Here is a 27,081-nt window from a genome sequence, read left to right as displayed (position 1 = left end):
AATTCACACTAAAATGCTGAAGAATTTCCATGAGGGTTGAATGGAAGGGGAATCGCATACTGATGTTGAAATGTGGAGAACTAGAAAAATGGGAAACCAAGAGAAACTAAAATCGACGTATTAGCCCATTATTACTTTTTAAAAACAAGGACTGTGTTTTCACATGGATAGTATTAGGAATCACGACATCAAATGCTCTGATATGAGGTCAACTAGTGGGAATGCAAAGGGCAGCTGTAGCACCTGCAGATATTTTTCTTTGATGCCGAATTATCTCACCCTCCATTTCTGGAGTTTGTTCTGTGATGGTTCTTCTTCCTGTGCTTTCAGACACAAGACCCCTGTAATTTCACCTTCCCTCGCCCCCAGTTCCTACACAGTCAAGGTGTTAATGACATGATGGAGTTGCTAAGAACAGTTAGGAAGAAAATCCCAGTGTGGTTTCTAATTATAAAGCGGCAGAGAGAATGGCAAAGCTCTGCAAAGCCTTGTCCAAACAAATTCTGACTTGTCCTCTGCCTACAACCGTTTTCTGTTATGGTTAAAAGATTGCAAAAGCTGCCAAGCGACACCTTCCTTTCAGTGTCAGCGGATCCCATGTTTTTCTCATGCTCCCTCCAAGCAGTCAGCCCTGTTGCCTTTAAGAAATCTGTCTCCTGCTCAGTGTCTTCATACTGTGGTAGGATTTCCTAGGCGGTGAGTGATTTTCAATGGACGAATTGCAGCACAAATCCGTTGTTGGCTTCAGCAGAGCTGTGCAACTTGCCTTTAACACCTGTGTTCTGGCAGTGCGGATGTGGGCAGGACCTACAGGAGAGAGTGCGGAGACGACATAAACCATTCACCCACTGCTGATGCAAGGCATCACGTCGCTGGTTGCCCCCTTTTGTTGCCGAGATGTCAGGAACTGGCTGGACGAAGAGGAGTGGTGAGAGGCATCTATTAATGAAGCCTCATAGGAGGAATGTTCAGAGCACAGGGGATGGGGGGGGGACACTGAGGACAGGTCAGAGGATGAAGCAGAGGATGAATGGTTGGCCACCGAAAAAGCAACAGGCATGAGTGAGAGGGAAGAGCCAAGGGCAGAAAGCAGTCCAGACTCAGCACATGAGGCTTCCCAGGAGCTTGCCTGTCCTATTATGTTAAGCCCCCCCCCAGCTCCAAGGACATGAAGAGCTATGCATGTGGCTGAACAATGAGCAACAGTTGCCTCCCGCCATAGTTTACATCTACGTAGGCAGTCTCCGGAGGAGGAGAGGTCTTATGGGGAAGTGGGAAGCAGGAACCGTCAGTCCTGTGCAACTGTGGTCCTGCCTCGAGACTTCTCTGTGTTGTTTGCTGTTTTCTTGAATAAAGAATTAAACGTCCGGCTCGTCTCTGTGTTTGAGTGCTGACCTGCTTCTGAGCCAGCCCTGGCACTAAAGAATGCCAGAAAAAGAACTCAAACACCCAGCTCAGTTTATGCCCAAGACTTTCATGCTTAAATGAGAGCGGCACATCAGCGAGGCACAGTTGCAAGGTACATCAGGTGTGCCAAGAAGATGAGATACACAGCTAGGCACAAGCTAAGATGTTGAGTCAACAAGCGACATGCTTCCCGCACCTTTGTTTTGAAGGATGGGGCAGGCACAGCACTTAGGGCAGCAAATGGCCAGAGTCCCAAGACTGGGCAAGCAAATGGGCACTTCTCTGGGTGGGTTGAGCTTGCGAGGTTTGTTTGTGCCTGCACTGGCTTCTCTGTGTCCTAGGAGATGGAGTCAGAGTTGACGGCAGCTCAGCATCCAGTTTACTCTCAGTAGCCCTGTTCTCTGAAGCAGGCTCATCACTGACATGGAAGGAGACGCTGGGAATGGTTCTATGACAGGCAGGGTCTGGTTAGGGGTGTCTGGTGTCCCTGGAGCAGAGCACTCCTCTGCTAGCCTGCTCAGATCCTTCCTGGGTTCCAGCTCACCATTCTCCATGCCATCAGCCCCTTCCAAGGCTTCTCCTACCCCTCTAGGACCCTCTCCCAAGGCCGTCCTGCTCCAGTTCTCTGAGCTCCTCCCATTCTTCCTTGGGAGCAGGCCACCAGTCCATGACATCTCCATGGGACTCATGACAGGAAAGCAGGAGATATTATACCTGCTCAAGGACACATTCTTCAGAGGCCAAGGCACTCAAGGGGGGTGCAGAGCAAGGCTATTGCAGAGCAGGACTTGAGAAGGAGCTGTGTCCTGGGGAGTTCCCCGTGGGCCAGGTGGAGTAGCATTTGACCCCTGGGTTATGAGGTTCCCCACCCCAGACCTACCTGATTAGCCTTCAGGTGTCAGGCAACCTTCTTCTTATTCTTCCAAGCCTTTTTAGGGAGTTCTCTGTCTGCTGTCTTAATTCACGTTTTGTTCAGCTTGTTGTTCTGCTATTGTGTTTCTCGCTTTTTATTGAAATGGTTAAGTAAACCACCCAGGAACCTTTTGTGAAGAAGGGCGGGCTATACATTCCATAAGTCAATAATATACCCTGCTTTTGAAACTCAGAGAGTGCCTCCCCATCCACTATCAGGGATTTCTTAAAGGATTTGATAACAGAGACATGGTAGCTAGTTGACTGATCTCTATCGTTGCCCTTCTCTATCATTTGCAGGCACCTCTTTGATTGGCTTTCCTGTTTCCCCCCTGCTACTGTATTAAGTGCATAGAAACTCCATCTGCCTAGCAATTAGGAGTGGAAGAAAATAAAAGGAAGACTGCTTTACTCCACTGAGATAGGAAGGTTGGAGTGAGATTGCCTGTGGCATTAAGGATACTACAGAGCAAGGGCTCAGCCAAACTCAGCTTCATTCTTTGGCACCGTTTTCTGGGTGTTTCTTCCAAGGTCTCCAAGGGCTGGTTTGCCTGCAGTAAAACCTCTCGCATGTTAGAGACCAGCAGTACTGCAACTCCCGGAGCACCGAAATAATAGCTGCTTGTTGGCAGCTAGTGATAAGGCAGAGGATTTAAACCGGGTGAGCAGGAATGTGGGATGCTTACGTGTCCTTGGTTCCATGAACAGACCCTTTGTTTGAAAATGCTGGCAGCTCAGAAGGAACCCAACCATCTTCTGTTTTCCAAGCACGATGCATTCGATGCCAACTCAAAATAGGGAAAGGGGGTGGGGTAGTGAATCCAGAAACAGACACAGAGCAACCCAGCTTATGCAGGCATTTGGCTGAAGTTGATTCAGACCAAGGGCACCATGGTTTGAGTTTTAGTGGTCAAGGCAGAAAAGGGTTGCTAACTGCGCTTTCTCCTACCACAGGGTGAGTCCAGTTTCACAGCTGAAATGATAGACATGCAAGCCAGCTATCTGAACACAGGCTCAGCCACCAGTCCTGCTTCTTTGTTCTTCCCTAGGCGGGTGGTGCTGTGGGTTAAACCACTGAGCCTAGGACTTGCCAATCAGAAGGTCGGCGGTTCGAATCCCCATAACGGGGTGAGCTCCCGTTGCTCGGTCCCAGCTCCTGCCAACCTAGCAGTTCAAAAGCACATCAAAGTGCAAGTAGATAAATAGGTACCACTCCGGTGGGAAGGTAAACGGCGTTTCCATGCACTGCTCTGGTCCACTAGAAGCAGCTTAGTCATGCTGGCCACATGACCCAGAAGCTGTACCCCAGAGTCGGCCACGACTGGACCTAATGGTCAGGGGTCCCTTTACCCTTTACCTTTACGCAACCTGTTTGCCCTTTTTAATTTTTAAAAGTGCCACGTGAAGTTACTTGTGTTTATAGATGTATCAGTTGCATAAATATGTGTGTTTTTATGGCTTTTTTTTAATAAAGAAAAGTTAAAAACTGACCCAGCATTGTGGAAGGACGGGTTTCTTGGTGACATTACAGAGACAGCTGTGGCTGCTACAGCCTTGGGAAAGTGGCTTTTCTGGAGCTGAAACACAAAGAGTAATAGGTGTGTATGGATCTGGGGTGAGGGTCCTTTGGCCACAAGGCCAAATGCCTCCCACCAACTCTCCCTATCTAGCCCTCAGGACTATTCCCCAGTCATACCCCTCAACTGATCCTGCTTTGTATCTCCATGAGTGTTTTTGTCAGGTTGGAAAGTGTTCTTGAGCTTGGGTAATGTCTCTTCCTTGCCTGGATGGAGGATAGATAAGTGAGAGAACGTGTAGAAACTCCACCTGCTTTTGCATCTGGCTCTGTCTGCCACCAGCATGCTGTCCTGTTGTCCAGAAGGGAATGCAAACCTTGGGTGGAAAAAGCTTTCGATTGACTGGAGTGAGAGCTCTTCCGAATCTGCCCCTTCCTCTTTGGTCTCTTGTGTTGGTCCAGGAAACTGGCACTGGAATCCATAGACTGTGGTTGCTGTAGAAGCATTGCACATCGAACTGCAAAGCAGTGGTGTTGTGATCCACACAGCATCACTCTAGTTCTAGAATTGTGGGGTAAGCAGAGCAGACGCCGGGGACATCACTGAAAAGATGTGTGCCACAAATAAGTTGTGCAAGCAGAGCAGTGCAGGTTTAAGTTACTACAAAATGTAACAGTGTTGAACACAGCCAGTCACATGACTGCAACGACTTCGGAGAGCAGATTCACCTGACCCTGCCAGATAATGTGAAATGTTTTGAGTGTAGAGTAGCAATCAGCAGCCTGGGATGCAATCCTTCTCATTCAGATGCAAAGCCAGGCTTGTCAGAACAGTGAGTATTGCTTCTAAGCTGTGGAAGAGAAAAGAAGAGTTGATGATTGGAGCCCTAGGCTTATCTCCATCCAAGCATAAAATAAGTGCTTTGACAGGGGAACAGCAGATCTCCTTTTAACTGCAAAAAAGGTGACAGTGGGGTGTGGGGGAAGGAAGAGGAAAAGATGTCTCCATCATGAGTTTGGCTGAACTGCGGAAAGGAATTTTTCAGTACTGCTCACAGAATTTTCTTTTCGTGCATCCTCTGAACCACTTGAGAATTTCAGCCCATGCATGGAAGAATTTTTGCAGAAATGGCTCATTTTAATACTATTTTAGTATGATTTTCTTCTTGCAGAAGGAAGCAACAGGCTTGTCCTCTGATCTTTTCAGTCTTCTCTTAGCTCATTGCATCCGTCATCTGCCACCAGTATGAACCAACACTGTAGATTCATTCAGTATGAACAAATCTGAAATTTCTCAAAAGGGAATTTTCTGAAATAGTTGGTGAGACTTAATTTGCGCCCTCCACCCCCCCAAAAAAACTAATGGAAAATTCTTTCCCCAAGAATATTTGGCAACCTCTTCCACCATTTTTCCATTTGCAAATAGGGAGGCTATTTCTACCCAATCCTGTCTCCAGCAGCTCTTTCTAGGTTGAGTAGCATTAGGGCTTGGACAAACAAAGACAAAAACCCCAACAACACCCTTGTCTTCAATGCATTGTTTTCTGGGCAGATTACAAATACTTAATTTCTATGGGGAGAGAATAAAAAATGCTTGTGTTTTATACATAGTTTTATGGGCAAAACAACAACGGCCACCTACAATCAAACTAGCAAAATTCAGAAATAGTCTCTCTCTCTCTCTCTCTCTCTCTCTCACACACACACACACACACGTTGCTGTGTGGAGTGCTGTTCTTCAAGGTTCTAGCCAGCCATGCTGAGCTCCATGATACTCAATTTCATTCCTCCTGTTTTTCTATTCCCCCTCCTCCCACCAACAGTCATTAATCATTCTGTGCTCACTGAGCATACTCTGTCCTTATTGGAATGCTTTGGGTCCCTCTCCCTTTGGGCTTTCATTCTTCCTAAATATTGTTTTGTCTTCTGCAAACCCTGTAGTCCCCCCAAGCCTGCTGCTACCTCCCGCTTTTGAGTGGCTATTTTGTCTACATAAGAATCCCTCCTCAGAGAATGGGTTGGCTGCTAGTACAGTGTTTGTGAACGTGGCTCCAGAGAACAACTGCAGGAAACAAACAGGTTTTTCTTGGTGCCTTGGGGCCACTTGACATATTACTGATCCGGAGTGATTGAGACATGCTGAGAGAGATAACAGGTTGAGGGTGGAACAGCACATTATGATAATTTCGGGACAGATGCCAAAATCTAGCAGCCTTGAGTCAAGTTCTGTATCTTCATTACTTGTAATAAAATGTACCTGGTCTTCCTGACATCATGACCTCTCATGTCATTGACTGTGATAACATGTGGTTCCACGCTTATTTTGGGACTGTGTGGCTTCGAGCAACTGGCCTGCAGAAGCATTCTGCTTCCAATGGTGGAGGGAGAACCAAGCCACCGTAACTAAGAGCCATGTTCCCATCAGACAGATAAATTGGCCTAACTGATGGAGGATCATATGGGGCAAAATTTGCTTGCGTACAAAGAGCCTTTTCCAAGGAAATAGGACCCTCCTTACAGAGGGTCCTGGTTGCACACGGGCCCCGGGAATGACCCCTCAGGATTAAATTGTTAGGGGCGTAGCTAGCCCTAGCCCCCTCAGTCCAGGGATCGCGCCAGGCTGTTTTGGCCAATTGCACGAGGTGGCGTGATCCCTGGGCTCAATATAGGCAGCAGTGTGATGCAATTGGGGGCACTTGTTTCACACTGCCAGACACCCGCCCTCCCTTTTCTGTTAGGCTGTGTCGGGTTGGCCTTGCTTTGGATTGAGTTGCCTGTTTTGGAACAAGGGCTGGGTAGGAATTTTTCCATTTGGCAGATTGGCTTTGGCCACTTGGTTTTTGCCTACCCCCTCAGCAATAATCACAACTTGTAATGATTTGGTGTTAGGCATTGGCTTTTGGAATGCGGGGGAGGGGAGGTGCGGCCATCACATGCCCCTCCAGGAATAGGGTATTCCGGTAAAGGAATCTGGGTGACCTGGTTCTTGTCTGAAGACCGCTTGAGGGGCTAGGGCCATGTAAGGACCACAGGAACCCCGGGGTGAGCATCGGTTGGTCTTCTTTGATGTTGCTCCCTCGTTTGGTGTTTACCCTTTCAGACTACCAGCCAGAGAGGCGGAGTCAGCTATAGTCTGTTGCTAATGCCTAAGCCAATACAGCCCATCCTTTTGTAATTAATAAAGTTGTGGCCAAAATTTGCCCAATAACTTAAACTAAAATATGTGTCTGTGTGAAGTTCTTTCGGGGGGAGGTCTTGGGGCCTCGAAGCACAATTATTATACTGCATCAGAAGGAGTTTATATGGTGACATTCGCTCTGTTTCCATTTTGCTGAAACTAATGTCATTAATTACAAGCAATGACCGTTTTAGGCGTCCAATTATCATGTGTCTGTGCACATGCGCACTGCGTTAGCCCCAGAAGTGGCCGGAGAAAGGGGCATAATGGGGGTGGGATGAGGGTGGAGAAGGCTTATCTGCACTCTCCTGACATGTTGGGAACTCATCCCCAGCACAAAGTGGTCGTTGCCTGTACGTAATTAATTTCAGTGCATTTCAGTGGGAGGGAAATGCCAAAAACAATGCATAAAATGACGTAATTGTTTATACAGTATATCATTTGCAGGCTAAAACAACAATAGCAAATATTGCTCATAGTCTACCCATCGTACTTGCTTGTGTGGTTCTTGTTCTTGGCCTCGAGCAAACACACAGATTGTGGCAACTTCTGCTCCCATTACCGTTTCCAAAGGAATTCTGCAGCATCCCTACTCATCGCCCTCACCCTTAGCGTTGGAACAGCCGAGTAGGAAATGTTTCTTAAGAGGCCTTCTTGACCTTTCCAATCACAACGACTGTGACAATTGACACTTAATAAGGCACTTGCCTTTCGGAAGCCTCCCTTCCTGTTTATAGACTCACACTATCCCTTGGGCAGTTGTAGCAATTGCTTTCATGGGTGTTATCAAAAAGGAAGAAACAAACAAAAGAATTTTAATGGGTTGCTTTTCCAGTTTCTTTTAATGAACTTGAGAGCAAAGTGAGGCAGTGTGGTGAAGTGGTTAGAGGACTGGGCTTAGAACAGTCAGACCCAGGTTCCAAACCTTGTTTAGCCACAAGGCAATTCTTGGTGACTTTGGTCATGTCACTAACTCTAGTCCTAACCAACCTCACAGGATTGTTGTGAAGATAAAGCATTTGTCACTCTGAGCTCGCTTGGGAAAGATGATTTACAACAACACATTTCTGGACCACATGTGAAATGCAGTTTTCATCTCCAGTCATACATAATCATTTACTGACCTTGGCAACTTATATGAGTTTTATAAAGCTAGAGGCAGGTACAGTGTTTGTGGAATGCGTACTACTTGTAAAAGTTCATAGATTTTTACATCATTAGCCAAGGAACTTTTCAATTTAGGGTTGGTGGCAGGGGCCACAATTCATATCTAATTTGTAACATTTGGCAAGAATTTGTAAGGTTCAGAGCAGATTCTTTTTGTTTGTTTGTTTGTTTATTGTGAATTTATTCCTTTAACCATTAACGTCTATAGTATCTGCATTTTTGTACTTTTTATCATTCTGCATATAAATATTCAACAGTCAAGAAATAACTTTTTTTAAAAAAACATATCCAGTTTTCTTCACTTTCTTCCTAAAATGAAGCTGTTCATTGCTTCAGTTCTGCCCTGCTCCAAAAATAGGGACATCCCGTTTCCATTAGAGCTTTCAGAAATGTCATGATGAGTTTGTTTGACAAGAAGTGCGTTAAGATTTCCAAAATGGGAACTTGATTTCCCCCTTCCTTTTTTAAAAAATAATAATAATCCAATATGGTTAAGAATAAAGCATTTTTACTCATTCTATAAAGGTAGGGAGAGAGAAGCTGATGGTATTAATCTGAATCAGTTGCCCTTCGTACCCCAAGAGAACAACTTGATAACTCTTGAAGAGGGAAGAGGCATGTGTTTCATGATAAGGTGTTGTCTTTGTACAAGATAAACACAGATAAGCTTAAGGGAGGCTTTGAATCCTTCCCAGCAAGTCCAAACAACCTGCACAGTATATGAATGGAGATAATTCCATAATTACCTTAGAAAAAGAATGAAGTCATGAGAACATCTTATGGGCAGGTGACAGCCAAGGCAGGGGGTGGGGTGGGGGAGAGGCTGTTATGTGCTTGCCAGTAGGCACGGATATGAAGCAATTAGTAAAAACGAAGGGGGGGGGGAACCCTACAGATCGACTTATTAGGTCCTGGTTTGCACTAACACAGATCCATGGCTTAGATCAGGGACTTATTTAGGGAGTGAGAAGAGCCTAACAGGATCAAGCCAAAGGTCCGTTCAATCTAGAATCCTGTCCTCATAAGTGGCCAAACAGATACCTATGGGAAGCTCACAAACAGCAGCTGAGCTCAGCACCCACCCGAGCTTCTGTTTACCTTGAGAGTAGGTGGGAAATGGCCTTCTTTGTGGTGGCACCTTTAATTGCAGAATGTCCTGAGAACTGTATAGGATGAAGACCCTTTTATTATTCAGTCTTTCAATTCAATTTGATCTGTTTTGCCCTTTTACTGTGTATTTTTTTATGCTGTTCATTTAGATTTTGCTGCTTTTAGCATATTTTAGTGTACATTAATCTTGGTTTATTGTGTGTTCCATGTTTCGTAACCTGCCTTGGGAATTTTTTGATCAAAGGGCAAGGTATAAAAATCAGGGATCGAGAAGCCTACTGTGCCCCGCCCCCCAGATGTTGTGGGACTCCCATAAGCCCCAGCCAGTAGGGCCCATAATCTGGGATGGTGAAAAGTAGAGTCCAGAAACATTTTGGGTTGGGGTGGGGGGCGGTACAGATTCCCTGTCCCTTGTAGAAATCCTCACAATAAATAAAATAACTGTTAAGTTGTGGGTGAAAATATCAGACGACACAGCAATTCTTCAAACAGCTCTTGCTTATTCACAGGCCAGGACAGAACTGAACTGAAGGGTTCAGTCAGCCTGCTTATATAGAGCTCCAGTACAATGTAACTGTAACAATTTTCTAAAACTATCCAATCACTGAATGTCACTTTCGATCCCTTATTTGCATAACTATCTACAGTATCCCCCTGCTGGCCCAGGGTGAGAACTTCAGTACATAACAATAACAACCATATAATAAATAGGATAGCCAGAAGAGGATGTTCTGTATCAAAAATAGAAAATCATCAACACAAATTCTCTTTCACTTCAGCACACCAGGTGTTTCCACACTTATTTGCAATCAAGGAAAAGGCTTACCAGGAATTATTCTCTGCCTTTGACTCCAATACAGTTTGATGCATTTCCAGCCTCTCTCAATGTTATCCACACACCGCACCCTGCATAGCTCCTGTAACTGCTTTGCTTGTACCTCTGCCTTGGAATTTGAGAGAGTTTACGATATTTAGCTTGCACAATCCTGTCAGACACAATTAAATGACAGGGAGCCTTAGACTTCTTTTCCATTCAGGTTTAATGATTAATTAGTAGAAACAATGCAGCAAATGCTAGGTTACAGGGTTGTTGTTTTTTTCAGACGGAACTCACCGGAATCGAGTTCTGGCACCTCTGAGGTGGGCGCCATTGCCATTATAAGAGAACAAGGGAGGCGTTCGTGGTGAGTACTGGCACCTCTTTTTCTAGATAAATAGCAATGCTAGGTTAGCCTTAAAAACCTCCTCCCCTGGTACAGACTAAGCCATTCTTTGAGGTTTTCTGAGGGGATCCTTGTAGTCATTTCATGACCAGAAGATTGCCCCTTGGTGACCCATGTGGAAAAAGGTCCTCTCAGCAATAGAGTAGTACCCACCTTGTGGGATGCTCTCCCTCAGGTAATTCATGAGGTGGCAGCACCAATGTCCTTAAAACACATGTTTAAGACTTTTGTGTTTACCTAAGAGTTCCTGGACAGTGGACCTCAATTTTTATATTTGTACACTGCTAATTTTGAACTGTGATGCACACCTGTGTGGATTTTTTTTGGTCACCCTCCCCCCCCCATTGAAATTATTAAAAGAGGGTAAAATTAGATAATTACAGTTGCAAGTGTTATTTTCTGGTTTATTTACCTGGTTTATGTGAGCATAAGCACTTAAAACTCCCCCCCCAACTTTGTTCTCACACCCCACCTCTCCCCCTATGCGTTCCAGGGTTTGGGTCCTGAGTTGAGGGAGCTTTTGCTTCTCTCCTTCCCTACCCCCCTCCGCTTGTTTGCTCACCTGCCTCCTTCCCATCCTCCTTCCCGCCCTCTCCCTGCCTGCCTCCTCCAGCAGCCCAGGAGCGTGGAGCAACGGTGCACCACCTGCCCACGACTCCCAAGCCTCCCCCGAGCTGTCAAAACGAAGGGGGAAGGGGGGAAGGCCGCTGGCAAAGCGGCGCAGCTCCCCCTTCCCCCGATGGCTCGGGGTAGGCTTGGGAGTCGCGGGTGGGCAGCGCACCGAATGTCGCTCCCCTCAACAATGACACCCAGGGCAGTCTGCCCCCACCGTACCCCCTTCCTATGCCTCTGCCCTCCCAAATTTGCTCCAGAGGGTTGAGAGAAACCCCAGAGAAGTTATTTTTTTGGGGTGGTGGTGGCTGGGATTATGCAGGGGAGGAGCAATTTTATTGTGTGAGTGAAAGTCATCCTACTTGTGCAATGACTTTGTGAGATACAACCCTCTGCCTTCTTCCCCCCCCCCCAAATGTATTCTTTGGAACTTTCAGAGACTTTTATTTTATTGCTCAAGATCTTTTGTGTAACATTCGTGTACATATTTGCAGCCTCTGACCCCTCTCCCATGACTACTCTCTCTCCTCCACTCTCTGGCCGCCATTCTTCTACAGCTGATAGCCGTGTTGGCCTGCTCTGCCTCTGTGGTTGAAGGCAGCTGTCAGGTGTGCATGCAGGAGTCAGGCCCTGTGACCAATAGGACTTTGCAGGACTAGGGCCTTCCTAAGTTTGTTCTGAAGAGGCCGGTTGGTAACTCACAGCACCTGGTGGCAAGAGCTGGGAAAGGATATAAAGTCAGCATTTCCCTTCGGCTCTTTGCCACAGCAACATGCTTCCTGCCTTGCTCTGTTTGGCTTCTTGCTTCTTGATCCTTGAACCTCAGCTTCTTGACTCCCTGCTTCTTGATCCTCGGACCCCTGACTTTGTAACTTCTAGACTCCCAGCTCTCTGACCCCCGGACTCTTGGCTTCCTGGCTCCTGGCTTCTGGACCCCCGTTCCTGCTCCCACCCCGCCATCTTGCCCCCGGTCCTGACGTCCCCTGCCGGGACTTCGATCACCCATGAACCAGACCGTGACAGCAGTAATGCTTCTGAATACCACTTGCTGGAAACTACAGCGAGGGGAGAGTGCTGGAGACCTGCTTTGGGGCTTCTCATGGGCATGTGATTGGCCTCCGTGAAAACAGGATACTGGACTAGTTGGGCCATTGGCCAGATCCTGCAGGCTCCACTTATGTTCTTATGTTAAGGGAATGTGACCCACCCCTCCATTCCAGTAGCTGAAGGCCTCTGGTGAAAAGAGGTGAAACCACACATTGTGTGTCAAATGAAAACAAACCACCCTGAAAGTTGCCTGCACAAAACAACCACCACCAACAACCACCATTGTGTAAGAAGGTTGGTTGCTTCTCCTGGCTGCTGGTGTTACACAAATGGGCCGTGCCGTTGTGCAATTTCTATTCATGCGGCTAAAGGTAAGCATCGCTCCTAACGTTTCCAGCTCTCGTCCAAATATGTAAAGGGCTTAACTGTATACAGAGTTGTTCAGGAGCACCGGAGAGCCAGTGAGTGATGCCATTGTCCTACCTGCCACGGGTTTGAAAAGCACCCAGCGAACTGTGGAACTGTTTTGTTTTAATGGCTTCTCCTCCACCTCCACCCTTCGGCAAAAGGAGAAGCCAGCTAAACACAAACAGTTTGAAGGGTGGCTGTCAACATCTCAGGTCCGCCTTGGCCATCAGACAAATGCATGTTGCTGATAAAGGCAGTGGCACCTCATGGAGGCGGTGCCTATGAATGGTTATTAGCCACAAAGGCTAAGTTCTCACTTCTACCAACCTTACTGTACGCTTGTGAAACATGGACCACTTATAAACACCACCTCCAACTCCTTGAAAGATTCCATCAACAGTGCCTCTGAAAAATTTTACACATCACCTGGGAAGACCAGCGAACTAATGCTAGTGTACTGGAAGAAGCAAAGATCACCTCTGTCGAAGCAATGATTCTTCAACATCAACTTCGTTGGACTGGTCATGTCATGCGGATGCCTGATTATAATCTTCCAAAGCAACTACTCTATTCCGAACTTAAAAATGGAAAGCGTAATGCTGGTGATCAACAAAAGAGGTTCAAAAGCTCTTTCAGTGTAAATCTAAAAAAATGTAGTATAAACACTGACAACTGGGAAACACTGGCCTGCAAGTGGTCCAATTGGGGAACAGCCTTTACCAAAGGTGCCATGGGCTTTGAAGACTCTCAAACTCAGGACGAAAGGGAGAAATGTGCTAATTGCATGCTTGGCAAACCCTCACCACGATCAATTTCCTCCTGGAAACCTTTGTCCCCACTATGGAAGGATGTGTGGATCAAGAATTGGCCTCCACAGTCACTTACGGACTCAATTTAAAACCATGTTTATGGAAGGCAATCTTCCTCGGCTATGAGTGATCGCCAAAGAATTAGCCACAAAGGCTATGTTCTCACTTCTCAGCTAAAGAAGAGTACGAATGATTTGAATGCAGGTTGTTTGGAATCACAAGTAGGCTGTTGTACTTAGGTCTTGCTTGTTGGTTTCCCACAGGCATCTGGTTGGCCAACATGAGAAAAGGATTTTGGACTAGATGGGCCACCAGGCTGATCCAGCGGAGCTCTTTGTTATGTTCTCATCCAGCAGCAATGCCACACAAGAGAGACCTCTTAGCACAAAGTGTGGCCCATCCCCTGGCATTGAAGACAAAAGGGCATCCTATTGATGCCAAGCTCTGGATTAGATTGCAAGCTATGCTGGTCATTGACTGTAATAAAGTGATTGATTGATTGATTGATTGATTGATTGATTGCAGCCTGCGGTTAATTCTCACCATGTCTGCACTGGTGCAAATCCAGGAATTCTAGCTAGAGATATATATTTTCATTTCATTTTCATTTATTCTATTTCTATGCTGCTTTTCACTTGCATGAGTCACATACAATGAATAACAACCTAGTAGAACATTGCAATTACAGCACAAACCATATAAAATAATTAACAAATCATCCGTAAAAACAACCACCTCTATAAAACACTGTTAACAAAACAACTTTTAAAACAGGCTAAACAGTACAGCCACAAGGAAAGTCATATTCTAAAAATTCACAAAGCATTACAGCACTCCTGATCCCCCAAATATATTAACATCATTAACAAACTAACAACCAAAAGCAAAGTAAGCACTCATAGTCTCCCACTCAGTTCATTAAAATACACATAAACGTGTGTGTGTGTGTGTGTGTGTGTGTGTGTGTGTGCTTATTAGAATGTCTGGTGAATTTCCTGGGTTGCCAATTACACATTGCCAAATAAAGAGGCACATTTCCCCCCAACTGCAATGAAATTAAGGGGGAAAGGCTTAAGGGAACATTGTCTGCAATGCAACAATTTGGTTTCTTTCATCACTAGGCATGGCTTTGACTTCTGTTTCAGGATGTGGCCTCATTCAGGTTTGCTCTACTTCCTGCTAGAGACCTGTTCCTTTCCAGATTCTTGTCAACTTTGTGGAACCAGTCATCCTTGCTGGTGTGGTCCAGTTTCTCAATTTCCTGGAATGTCTCAGAATCCAAATCAGACACCTCCTCTATCCTGTTTATCTACACCAGCTGGAAGCTGTTCTGACGCTTTGTAGTTGCTGGTCCAGCAAAGCTTTTCCCTGTGTGCATGAAACATCCAGGGGTTCTCTGAACTGGCTTTTGAGAGATATTTAAGTTGTTCAGGCTTCCTTTACTTGTTCTGTTAGTCCCTAGTTACCACTGGTATCTGCTAGAATTGTTGCTGTTCTGTCCAGCTTGGCTCAGACACTTAAACAAGAACTTTCCTCCCAGGAGAATAACTCTGTCCCCCCACCCTTTAGGCAGTGTAGAGAAGTTCAGAGCAATGTTTATATCCCACAGGATTGCATTTAAAAGCCCTAAACAATTTACAAGAAATTTTAAGGTCATCAGTACAAACACAGTTAAGAACAATTGAAACATTCAGAAATAATTAAAATGAACAGTATAAAGGACGTTTTAGCACATCAGCATCTACGTGCCTGGATAGGTTTGCCTAAACAAAAATGTTTTAAGCGGGTGCTGGAAAAGATTGCAGCAAAGGTGCCCGACTGATGCCAACAGTTCCCAGGTTTAGGTGCCATCACACTAAAAGATTGATTTATTATGACACGGTTTGTGTGGCACCTGTGCAGTGCTGGTTCTGCCGATGGAAGAGGCTGAGGTTCCCCATCTCTGAGTTTTTCTGAGCTGTCTTTCCTCCATGCTGCCGTCATGAGCAGCTGATGCTGCTCTCCCTTGGATCATATCCAGACTTCCTGTTTATTTATAATTCATTCTGTTTCATTTGCACAAAGCTTGGGACAGAAATTAGGTGATGTTGGTATTGAAAACATCCGTTCTGATTCTTGGGGAGACATTGCATAATGTTCTGCCCATCTAGTGTTACTCTGCTTATTCCCATGAATTTCCCTGCCACTTTCCTAACAGCAAAAAGGCAAATTCTGGGGCAGTTCTTGTCATGCAAGAACACCAAATCAACTATAGCAATGGCAAGCTGAATTTGCCTGCAGCAGATAGAATCCCCCACAAAAAGGATAACAGTCCAAAGATTGGCTTTCATCACATGACATATTGCAAGTACGACTGCTGCATGTTTATAGGCACTCAGTTTACTTTGGACATAAAAAAAAACCTTTGTGAATTCTTATAAGATGACTTATTTTGATTGTACTGTTTAGCCTATTTTTTCAAGTAGTGTTTTTCTAGAAGGTGGTTATTTTTACTTACGCACACCCTTTTGCATGCAATTTCCCCAAACACAATACAGTTTGTATGCTGTGTTCACTATTATTTCATTTTTTTCTGCAGATTTCCCCCCAAATAAATGCATTTTTTAAAATACTGTTTGCTTAGCAAACTGCATTGCAAAATTCAGAGAAGTGCAAATTTTGAAGGACGTCTGTCTTCTGGTTCTCATCCTGTTCTGGAAAGTGCAGAGTTGATGGATTCACCTATAAATAGGAACCAAATCAAATTCCCACCATCCCTAGTGACCAGATGGAAAAGGGGAGAAGCCTGTGGTGGTTTTGTCAAGGAACCCATGACCACTTGTTAAATCAAAGCTGCTTTAAAAACCTTGAATTCCAGCCTTGGGCAAGAGAATCCCTAGGTTGGATTTCTCATTCAGTTGTCACAATTAGCAGTGGGGTATCCTACCCCCCCCCCGCTACCCATTCATGGACCTGATAGCCGTGTCTTCCAGGTGATGGAACAAACTACATGGGTTCTCCTGCCACTTTGCACAAGCTGAATAGCACTTTTGCTCCCCCTTGTGGTTACATGTCAGTACTGGACGCTGACTTGGGGAATTTATTTGTGGAATCCTTATTTTCCTTTGCTACCCCCTCATTCCAAGATATAGTTTCTTTCTGTGGCCATGCGCATCGGATTACAAAGCAACCTACAAGGCAAACGTGGGTGGGAGGCGATTTTGGCTGCAATCGCACCCGTCATTTTACTGATGCACCCATGGAAAGCATTGGTTTGGGGACCTTTTGGAGGCAAAGAAAATGGGAACTGCATTCACAGAGTCATAGAACTGTAGAGTTGGAAGGGACCCCGAGGGTCATCTAGTCCAACCCCCTGCAATGCAGGAATCTTTTTGCCCAACATGGGGCTCGAACCCATGACCCCTGAGTCTCGTGTTCTACTGACTGAGCTCCCTCCTTCCCTCCCTCCCTCTTTCTTTCTCTCTCTCTCTCTGTGAAACAGCATGAGAAATAATGAAAGAGAGGGAGGAAAGTCAGGTTAGGAAGAAAGATTATATATCATATTTATTTATAATAAAATTTATATCCCAGCAAAACAGACAGAAAGGAGAAGTGATGTATAGCAGGGATGGGGAATCTGTGGTCCTTCAGGTGTTGCTGATCTGCAGCACCCCTCATCCCCGACCATTGGTCATGCGAACCAGGGCTGCTGGGCATTGAGAATCCTGCAATTTCTACAGGACCACAAGTTCCACATCCCTGATTTTCAGGTATAGATGGAGAGGTTTTGCAACACAATCCCATGCATGCCTACTCAAAAATCAGCTGCCTGTATTCAGCCAGGCTCACTCCATACTTCCCTTGGAGCAAATGCATTGAAGGCATGCATAGGCTTACTGCAGAGCAGATGGGAATTGGATTGCACGGTTAGTTGTATGTTTCAACATTTTGGTTTTATGCCAACCTACTCGGTATATTTAAAATCATAGATTAGCCATAACATTGTGAAAACCACAGTGCGCTGATGAGATATGAATTAAAGTAAACACCACTGAGGTTTTTAGGTTATAGGGCATATGAAGTCTCGTGAGGCACATTTAAGATTTCTAAGAATGATCTTGCTGGGTTGTATCAATGATTCATCTATTCCAAGGCATTCAGTTATATATTATTATTTTGCGTGTTCCAGGCATAGGTCCTGGTTCAAGTTCAAGCATTGAATCAGACCCTCCTGCAGTTCTAAGTGTACCTATTATCCTGCAGCCAAAAATAGTATGACTTTTAATGAGACTTCAGGACACTGGGTGGATCTACACACAGGGAAATAATTGCTATAAATAAGTCAGAAATTAAATAGTTATAACGAAGGGGGGGGGACCCAATGCTATGTAAAATAGCAAATAACTTTTTTTGCTCTCCAGCGCCATCTGGTGTTGCATGTTTATAACACATTCAAAGCACTGTTTTTTAAAAACTAATGTAGCTGAGTCCACTGATTCCAGTAGAACTGCAGGGACCCCAGATTTTTCTTTAAAGTTTAGTAAGGTCACAACACAGATGAGTGCTGCTGTGTCTGCTCTGTGACAGAAACAGTAGTTTCATGGATCTGATTATGTGTGCTCTAGTCCGCAAATGCACATGCTAGAAGCGAGCCCCACCGGATTCAGTAGGACTTGCTTCTAATTAGGTTAGGATTGTGCTGCCTGGCCTTTAAGAAGGCTCTCTGTTGTAGAAAACGTAGGTGTTGTTGACTTTTCACTTTTAACACTGGGGAGGAATTATGATGCTGCGATAAAGCTGCAGTGCCTGCTACCCCACCAACATTGCAAACAATAATTGAGGTGGTGGTAGTCACCCAGCCCTTTCTCCACACCCCTGGGCTGCTATTCCTCTTCCCAATGCCTTCTCAAAGAGGGGTTGTTTTTGTGAGTGGATGGGAAAGAGATCAATTATCTTCTTCAGGATGTGAATTCTGCAGAAATCCTGGAATGAAAGGGCCCAACTAAAAGACAACCTAACTCTGGATATATTTTTTTAATGAATTACTATGCTGGGAATTTGGAAGGCTAAAAAGCCATCCATGTTGTAGCACTTGCTGGTTTTCTTTCTCCTAGTTTGTAACTGGAGCAGCACACCTGATTGCTTCGGTGGAAGAACCCAGTGTGCTTCAGGAAAATCTCTTCTGACACCCCCAGGTGGCAGCAACACCTAAGGTTACATACTCTTCATTGCAAGAGGTTAAAACAGATGAGTGTAATAACTGCTTTGCCTTGAATGATCCAAAGAAGCCATGATCAATCTCCTACCTACCCAGAGACCCACTAGGATTTTCATTAAGGTTGGAAATACCCTCAAATAGCTATCTATTTCTTGCGAGAGACAATTCATATGTTCCAGGTCCTGGGAACACCTTTGTTCACAATCCTCATCAAAATGCTATTATATACCCCCTCATTTAATCTTAATGAAGAAGTCCACGTGTGTGTGTGTGTGTGTGTGTGTGTGTGTGCTTATAATGGGATATTCTGTAGAAATGGTAAATCCAAATTAAATGGGAAGATGAGTTTGGACGGCATTTTGATAAGGACAACTTTGTGTGGATTCTGCATGAAGCATGCATTCATGAACAGCACTGAGGTGAAAATGAACTCTGGAAGCATCCCTTGTTCAGCCAACCCAGGACTGACCCAAGACATTTTGCTGTCTGGAACAGGAAATGGTGCTTCCCCAGAGGCAGAAAATCCCACAAGCAACTCCCTTCCTCCCATCAAATAAAAGAATTGCAATAATTATTTCACGATCAGTGTGCTGCTTTTGATGACTCCTACAATTAATGGCCCGAGACAGCCACCTCATCCTACCTCGGTGTGATCCTGTTAAGCCTTTTATCTGGCCCTCAGAACTCTCCCCAGGCCACCCACCCACCACAGGCTACGCCCTTCATTGGTCCTCCTTCAAATCCAAGAGTTTTCGCTTTGCTGAAATGTATCATTGAACTCTGACAATGCCTCATGTTTGTCTGGATGGAGGACAGAGGGGTGTTTGAATGTGTGTACTAACTATCCTACTGACCGAAGGAAAAATGTACCTTTGTTGTTCCATCGGCTTTTGCCTCTGGTCCCTTCCATCCCTGAAAAGTGCCACCACTTCTGCCCCTGGAGAACCTAATCTCCTTCTGGAAACTCTTGGTCCTATGTCATAAGCAAACATCTGCTTAGAAAAACATATAGCAGATGCCACATTTTTTGTATGCCAGAAAACAAACGTTTATTAAGAAGTCACCTGAGGATCTTCTGTGCATCCCGGAAAGCGTGAAAGCAGCAGGGAAGGGAGGAACCCTGCTACCAGAGCCACCTTGTAGGCAGAACGTGCCTAACTTTTAAAGCAAGGTTCCTAGAGGAGTTTTCTAAGCATAGGATAGGAGTACATAAATTCCCCTTCCCCTCTAGGTTCAGGTCCTCGTCTGTTCCATGTTGCCTTTGGATTTGGTGCCCAGGCACTGAGATTTCACATGCGGCAGATCTTAGTGTTGATCCGTGGTCCTGGTGGTCCTGGTGGGCATGGGCCACAAGGGGGTGGGCACATTGGACCACGTGGGCCACAGGGAGGAGGGCCACAGGGTGGAGGGCCACATGAGACAAACTTTGGCCCACAGGGGTTGACACATGAGGGAGCCAGGTTGGGCTCCACCACGGGCACACATGGCTTGCAGGTTGGTGGGCAGACGGGGGCACAGACTGGCTCTGGCACACAAACTGGCCGGCAGACAGATGAGCGAATGGCGGTCGTGCACTCTGGATCACAGGGGCGATTGGGCAGCCTGGAAAAGAAGAACACATCCATGGTTAGACAAGAAGAGTGTTTCTCTGGAGAAGGCTAGCTTCCCAACAACGTGAGATGGAGAGAGGAAGCGTTAAGGAGCTAAAGCAAAGGGTCTTGTGTTCTTGGAGCTGTGGATGCTTTCACAGCGACAGCCTGATGTGAGTTGGTGCTATTCCCCAGAAGGGCCAGGAAGTGAGCTGTAACCTCAAGATGAAAAAAATGCCCATCTGTTGATTTGAACTGGGCGTTTCCAAATAGCTGCTCTTAGGACCACAGCATAGGTAAGTTGTTAAAACCGTGTTTATGGAAGACAATCTTACTCGGCTATGAGTGATCGCCAAAGAAGAAGTTTCAGGTACAAGTTCCAGGCTGTATGGTGCTTGTGGATCCACTCAACTTGTCTATCCTCTGCTGGGGGGGGGGGAATAGCTCAGTAGTGTTTACACTGATTAACAGAAGTCCTCTAGGATTTCTGACTGGGGTCTCTCTGAGGCCCACCTGGAAATGCCAGGTGTTGCAGCTGGGACTACATTCATTGTTCCATCCACTTTTGTCTCTGGCATGTGGCCCTTGGAAGGTGGACCAGAAGGGAAGGTGGCCTTTGGGGTAAGAAGGCTCTCTCTCTCTCCCCCACCCCACTATTGGATCACAGCTGAGTTGAGGTTAACATGCCTAAAGCCAAATCAATCCAGAAGAGGCCATTCTGGCATCGACTACTGCCCTCATCTTACATACTTGCAGTCTTCTCCTTCCAACATGTTGCGGTAGGTGGCGATCTCACAGTCCAGGCGGGCTTTCTCGTCCAGGAGGGTCTTGTACTCGCAGTTCTGGCGCTCAATGTCACAGCGGATTTCGGCCAGCTGGGCCTCCACGTTGCTGATCAGGCACTGGAGCTGGGAGAGCTGGGTGCAGTAGCGGGATTCTGTTTCTTGCAAAGTGCCCTCCAGAGCCCCTTTCTGAGAAACGGAGAAGAAGGCAAGAGAGAGAGAGAGAAATTCATCAGGGCATGTTCTGCGCACACAGCAAAACGAACTCAATGGTGCCATAATGCAAGGGTAGCCAACCCGATATCCTCCAAATATTGTTGGACTACAACTCCCATCATCCCTGGCCCTTGGCCTTGCTGGCTGGGGTAGATGGGAGTTGGAGTCCAATAACATCTGAAGGGCACTGGCAGGGACTGGCAAAATGCTGATGAGTGTGCACTGGGGGAAGGGAGTCTGGAGTCTGACTCGAGAGAGGGGGCAGTGATTTGTGGGGACCTCTACCAGCCAGGATGCAAGAGTCAGAGGAAGGGGAAGCTTCAGAGCTGGAGGGTAGAGGAGAGTATGGGTTGGAAGAAGAGAGGGGAAAGGCATGACAGACAGGAGTACGATTCACAAGATGGTGTGAACATGCAAATAGTACTGCTGAACAACGTACCTGACACGGAGCATTCTGGATTCCTACTCACCATGCTCTGCTGAGCCTGTAGGTCAATTTCCAGGGCTTGAACACAACGTCTTGTCTCAATGATTTCTGTCTGGCAGCACTGCAGCTGTTCTCCACTGGAGAGCACTTCCCTGTTGAGCTCTTCCATCTGGTGAATATTTTAAAAAGTCCAGAAATTAGAAGGTCACGGGGGTTCTGTCATGAAAGATGGTCAGTGAGACACCTGATTGGGATGGAATTGGCCACTGAGGAGGAGGACCTACCTGTGTACAGTACCAGTCCTCAACTTCCCGGCGATTCTTTTCAAGATCAGCCTCATACTGGCACCGCATCTCGTCCAGGACCTTGTTGAGGTTGCAAGATGGGGCAGCATCCACCTCCACATTGATGCGGTCACCGAGCTGGGAGCGAAGGGCACAGGACTCCTGCAGGAGAGAACAAAGAGGGGAGTATATCTGGAGCCATTTATCATCATTTGCATATCACTTATTCAAAGGCACTGCTGAATATAATTTGGTTGGCTCTTTGATGGTAGACTGGTATTGCAAACTGGTTCCCTGTTTGGGACTTGGACCCTGATGGGATTTTGATTTGGGGAGATTCAGTGGAAGGGGTGCACAGATGGCCATAGTTTGACTAGATAGAAATTTACTCTAGTGGTTGGTGACCCTTAGGGATTTTGCCCTTTACCCATTGTGTATTGGTTGGTTGCATAAGTGGTCCAAAACTCTGCATGTATTTATCCTGGAATGCCCTTATCTCTGTTGGTGGTCTAGATTGTGAAGACCAATCTCAAGGTGGACTAGGTGGCTAGATGTCCCTGGTTTTTTATGTGAACTGGTCTAGACCAGGGGTAGCCAATGTGGTACCTCCTGGATGTTGCTGGACTACAACTCTCATCATCCCTGCCCACTGGCCATGCTTACTGGGTCTGATGGGAGTTGTAGTCCAACAACATCCAGAGGACCTCATGTTGACTACCCATGGACTAGAGGATGATCCCAGTGCACTTCCAGCTCCAAAGATCTATGCTCCTTCACCCGTGGTTCAGCACCTGTTCTGGTTTTGGTAGAAGAGATGTTTGGGGCATACCTCCTCGTGGTTTTTCTTCAGGCACATCATCTCCTCAGTCAAGGACTCGAGCTGAGCTTCCAGGTCAGCCCTGCATAGGGTGAGGTCATCCAGCACTCTCCGAAGGCCATTGATGTCAGCCTCATCCCGCTGACGCAGACTTAGCTCATAATCATACCTTCAGGGGGAGGAAAGACAGATTATCGCAGCATAGCTGAGAGGGCAGAATGTTAAACCTGGACCAAGGACTGCTGAGTACCAATCCAAGCTCCAGTGGGCAGCAGTTCTCGCTCTCTTCTGCTACTCTAAGGTCATCCAGAGCACAGCAAGCCACTGGGATTGTTTCTGCTCAGCAGCGCCTGTGTGGTGACAATCCCCACTGGGAGTGGGACTTGCAGTAAACACCGAAAGCAAGTCCTACTTTCAGCAGGAATCTTTGCAGCCCCAGCTTGGGACCAAGCCCTAGCTTCAATGATTCTTCCTTTCCAGTCCCAACTTAAATTAAAGTCAATCTGTAAAGGAGAAAAAGAAGAATGATGAGCACACAAATGTGCTCTCGATTCCTCCTCTGAAGTTTGACACCTGGTGATTGATGGGTTGGCTGCCCTATCCAGCTGACAAAGGTGGCCCTTGGAGGGTGGGCCAAATCTGGATCCAGTTCCCCATCTCTGCTTTGAGTAGGTGCCATACACCTCAAGGAGACTTACCTCTAAGCAGACATGGATAACTGTCCTACGCTTTTGTATTCTCAGTGGCAGGGTGATCTACAAATGTGTGTCTGTGGGTCCATGCCTTTTCTGGTGCATGTTTATGGGGCTGCTAAAATGTGAGCGATTTTGTATGCGTCTTTTCTGAAATCAAGGAGTGTGATAATATGTGTGCATTCTGTGTGTTTTTGTGGGGGACAGGACAGTTGGACAATTACTCTTAGGGCCTTAAACCTGTTGTAAACCAATAGATGAGTTGGGGCTTACATTGTTGATTTCAGGCTTACGTTGATATGTTCCTGGTACAAAAATGTACAGCCAGTTGTCAGAGGACTTCCAAATGGAATTTTAATCTGAATTCCACTGAATTCCTTTAATGTGGAAGCTTGCCTTCTTAGCGCTGCTGGCTATTCCTTAGCAAAACAGTCCTCATTTTAGAACTGCCTGGGTCTTTGTAGAAGAGACATCAACACTTCCCAATAATAATTTAGCTTGAAAGTGGTGATCTGGCAGCCCTTAGTACTATCAGCAGTCACTGTTTTCAGCCTGGTTTCCCTACAAAACTGCTATCGGCGAGCCTCTGTTTTCTTTCTGGGAATCATAGTAACACAAGCTGGTTTGAATGATACCATGGGGTGGTGGTGGGGTGGGGAGTATGACAACATACAGGGTGGTTGGCTAGCTTTGACCCCCCCCCCACACACCAAAAAAAATCTTACTTGGTGCAATAGTCATCAGAAGCCATTTTGAGATTGTCAATATCCAGGCAGAGTCTTGCATTGTCAGCCTTAGTACAGCAAATCTGGAAAGAAACCCCCCAGAGATATTTCATTTTAATCCAGCCAGATGGATTAGGTGGGAGCAGATGGAGAGCATCACAGAATGATAGCTCCTGCTGGATCAGGCCAAAGGCTCATTGAGCCCAGCATCCTGTAGCTGAAGTGACCAACCAGATATCTATAGAAAGCCCACAAGCAGAACCTGAATGCAACAATGCCCTCTCCACTTGTGGCTCCCAGCCACAGGCATTCAGAGGTCTCCTGCCTCCAACAACAGAGGGAGAACATAGCCATCATCATGGCTAGTTAGGCACGGAGAGCCTTCTTCTCCATGAATTTGTGCAATCCTGTTTTAAAGACACCCAGGTTGATGGGAATCACTACACCATGAGAACAAATTCCATATTGCATTGCGTGACTTTCTTTTGCCTTAAGGCAGGCATAGGCAAACTCGGACCTCCAGATGTTTTGAGACTACAATTCCCATCATCCCTGACCACTGGTCCTGCTAGCTAGGGATGATGGGAGTTGTAGTCCCAAAACATCTGGAGGGCCGAGTTTGCCTATGCCTGCCTTAAGGGCATAGGAGCAGACACCTGAAGAGGGCAAGAAATGAGTCTTCATTTCTCTTCATTTCCTTCCTTTCCTTTCCTGGGAAATGATATATAATGAATTGAAAAGGATGTTCAAAATAACATTTGTAAAAAAACAACCCAGAAGCTTTTCTTTGGGGAATTATAGGGACAGAACTACTAAACTGTACAGAAACTTATTTATGTATGCAACTACAGTGGCAAGAATGTTACTTGCCCCAAAATGGAAAGAAGCAGAAGTCCCAGCAAAGGAAGAATGCATAGAAAAACTTACGGAATATGCAGAAATGGCAAAACTTACCAGAAGAATAAGAAATCAAGATAACAAAGTATTTATAGAAGAATGGAAATGGTTTATTGAATTACAGCCAAATTGTAAACAGATAAGAACGTTGGCAGGATTATGGTAATAACCTGCAGTTTTATAAGAGTATATATTTAAAGTAGATGAGTAAATGAGCAAATTAAGTTAATTTGGGTATGCAGAAGATATTGGGGGGAAATTAAGGAACTGCAGAAAGAGGCGGGAAGGAAGTCAAGTTTTGAAATGTTAAAATGATTGTAAAATTAGTGAAATGTATAAAACTGAAAATATAAATAAAATGTTAAAAAATGAGTCTTCAGCTACCCCTTTAAAGCTTGCATCAAAGGGCAGATCTGAAGCAAGGACAGAATGACTCTCACCCTTTCCTTGTAATAATAATAATAATAATAATAATAATAATAATAATAATAATATTGATTTATAGCCCCTCTGGGCGGCTCCCAACAGAATATTAAAAACACGATAAAACATCAGTCATTAAAAACTTCCCTAAAGCCTTCAGATGTCTTCTAAAAGTCAGATAGCTGTTTATTTCTTTGACATCTGACGGGAGGGCATTCCACAGGGCGGGCGCCACTACCGAGAAGGCCCTCTGCCTGGTTCCCTGTAGCTTCACTTTTTGCAGTGAGGGAACTGCCAGAAGGCCCTCAGAGCTGGCTGAATTATGGGGGTGGAGATGCTCTTTCAGTTATACTGGGCTGAGGCCATTTAGGGCTTTAAAGGTCAGCACCAACACTTTGAATTGCGCTGGGAGCCAATGGAGGTCTTTCAGGACTGACGTTATGTGATCTCGGCGGCCACTCCCAGTCACCGGTCTTACTGCCGCACTCTAAAACCACTCTAAAACCAAATAAATCCAGAAGACTCCATAAATAACCAAAGTTTCCATGGAACTGGATGACCGTGGAAGACACTCGCTCCACACACACACATGAGCCATTCCTTACCTGTTGCTGGAGCTCGTCAATGTTGCAGTAAAAAGGTTTGAAGTCGGTGCACACGTAAGCATTTTCGCACTCGTACCAGTCTCGGATCTTGCACTCCAGGTCAGCGTTCTCTTGTTCCAGGCAGCGCACCCTTTCCAGATAGTTCCCCAGGCGGCTGTTCAGGAACTCCATGGTTTCCTTCTCATTGCAGTTGAGGATCCCTTCGTTGTGGCCGACAGGGTAGCAGTTCAGAGGGCGGGCAGGAGGAGGGATGCAGGGTGGAGGGACACAAGAGGAGCCCATGCGAGTAGATGACATATGGCCCCCACTTCGGCAGCTGTTGTGGAGAGACGAGGCCGTATGGCCTGGAGGGGGCAGGCAGACGCTGGATCGCCGAGGAGGAAGGCAAGGCCCGGGCCGGCAGTTGACTGAGGCAGCGCTGTTTGGGTGGCAGTTTGCTGTGACCCGGCAAGGGCCTCTGAGAGACCCGCAAGTGCGAGTGGAAGTGGTGGCAGCCATGGTTGAAAGGAGCAGCTAGATGGAGGAAATGAGTGAAGAGACCCACGAAACCCAAGTCTGACAGATGATCTCCTTCCTAGAGCTTTTTTATACCATGAGCACTGGGGTGTTAGCTCCTTTACGAGGCTTTCTCCTCGTTAATATTTGTGGCGATTCCTGCCCGGCTTCTCATTAGCCTGCTCATTACTTGCTTGAAAAGCATTTCTTGGCTTATAAATTTGCCCTTCCGCCTCACATTTCACTTGCAGAGTCAGGACTCTACTTGATGGCTGAGTCCCTGGAATGGCAGTTTTTATGGGATGTCATCAAAGCGGTCTGTCAGCATCAAACACCAACCTGGGCGTTGGTCATTTGAGCAGAATTATGGGCTTGGTGTTTCGCAGTGGGATTACCCCTTTCCCTCCTTCTGCCCTACTTTGACCAACCAAAAAGCCAAGTCAGGATCTCTGGTAGACAGCAATCATGAACCTGAGACCTTCTGGAAATTCTACTCCAGATATCTCCTGCTCTGCCCTCATAACTGGTGAAAGGACACCCAGG

At 46.1% G+C, this 27,081-nt stretch overlaps 1 protein-coding gene across 1 annotated transcript; it reads right to left on the bottom strand.

The window, feature by feature from the left end:
• Positions 1–19,630: 19,630 nt before the first annotated feature.
• On the bottom strand, positions 19,631–26,873 carry LOC128399897 (keratin, type I cuticular Ha4-like). Its single transcript, XM_053361741.1, has 7 exons — positions 26,044–26,873; positions 24,119–24,201; positions 22,714–22,870; positions 21,885–22,046; positions 21,644–21,769; positions 20,926–21,146; positions 19,631–20,188 (listed from the first exon to the last, which is right to left on the bottom strand). Exons 1-7 carry the CDS (start codon positions 26,539–26,541, stop codon positions 19,876–19,878), a joined length of 1,560 nt encoding a protein of 519 aa, XP_053217716.1. The 5' UTR covers positions 26,542–26,873; the 3' UTR covers positions 19,631–19,875.
• Between the last annotated feature and the right edge of the window lie 208 nt (positions 26,874–27,081).

Source organism: Podarcis raffonei, chromosome 13 (assembly GCF_027172205.1).
Source record: "Podarcis raffonei isolate rPodRaf1 chromosome 13, rPodRaf1.pri, whole genome shotgun sequence".
Classification (NCBI taxonomy): domain Eukaryota; kingdom Metazoa; phylum Chordata; class Lepidosauria; order Squamata; family Lacertidae; genus Podarcis; species Podarcis raffonei.
Note: the sequence above shows the minus strand (reverse complement) of the source record. Positions and strands in the feature narration are given on the sequence as shown.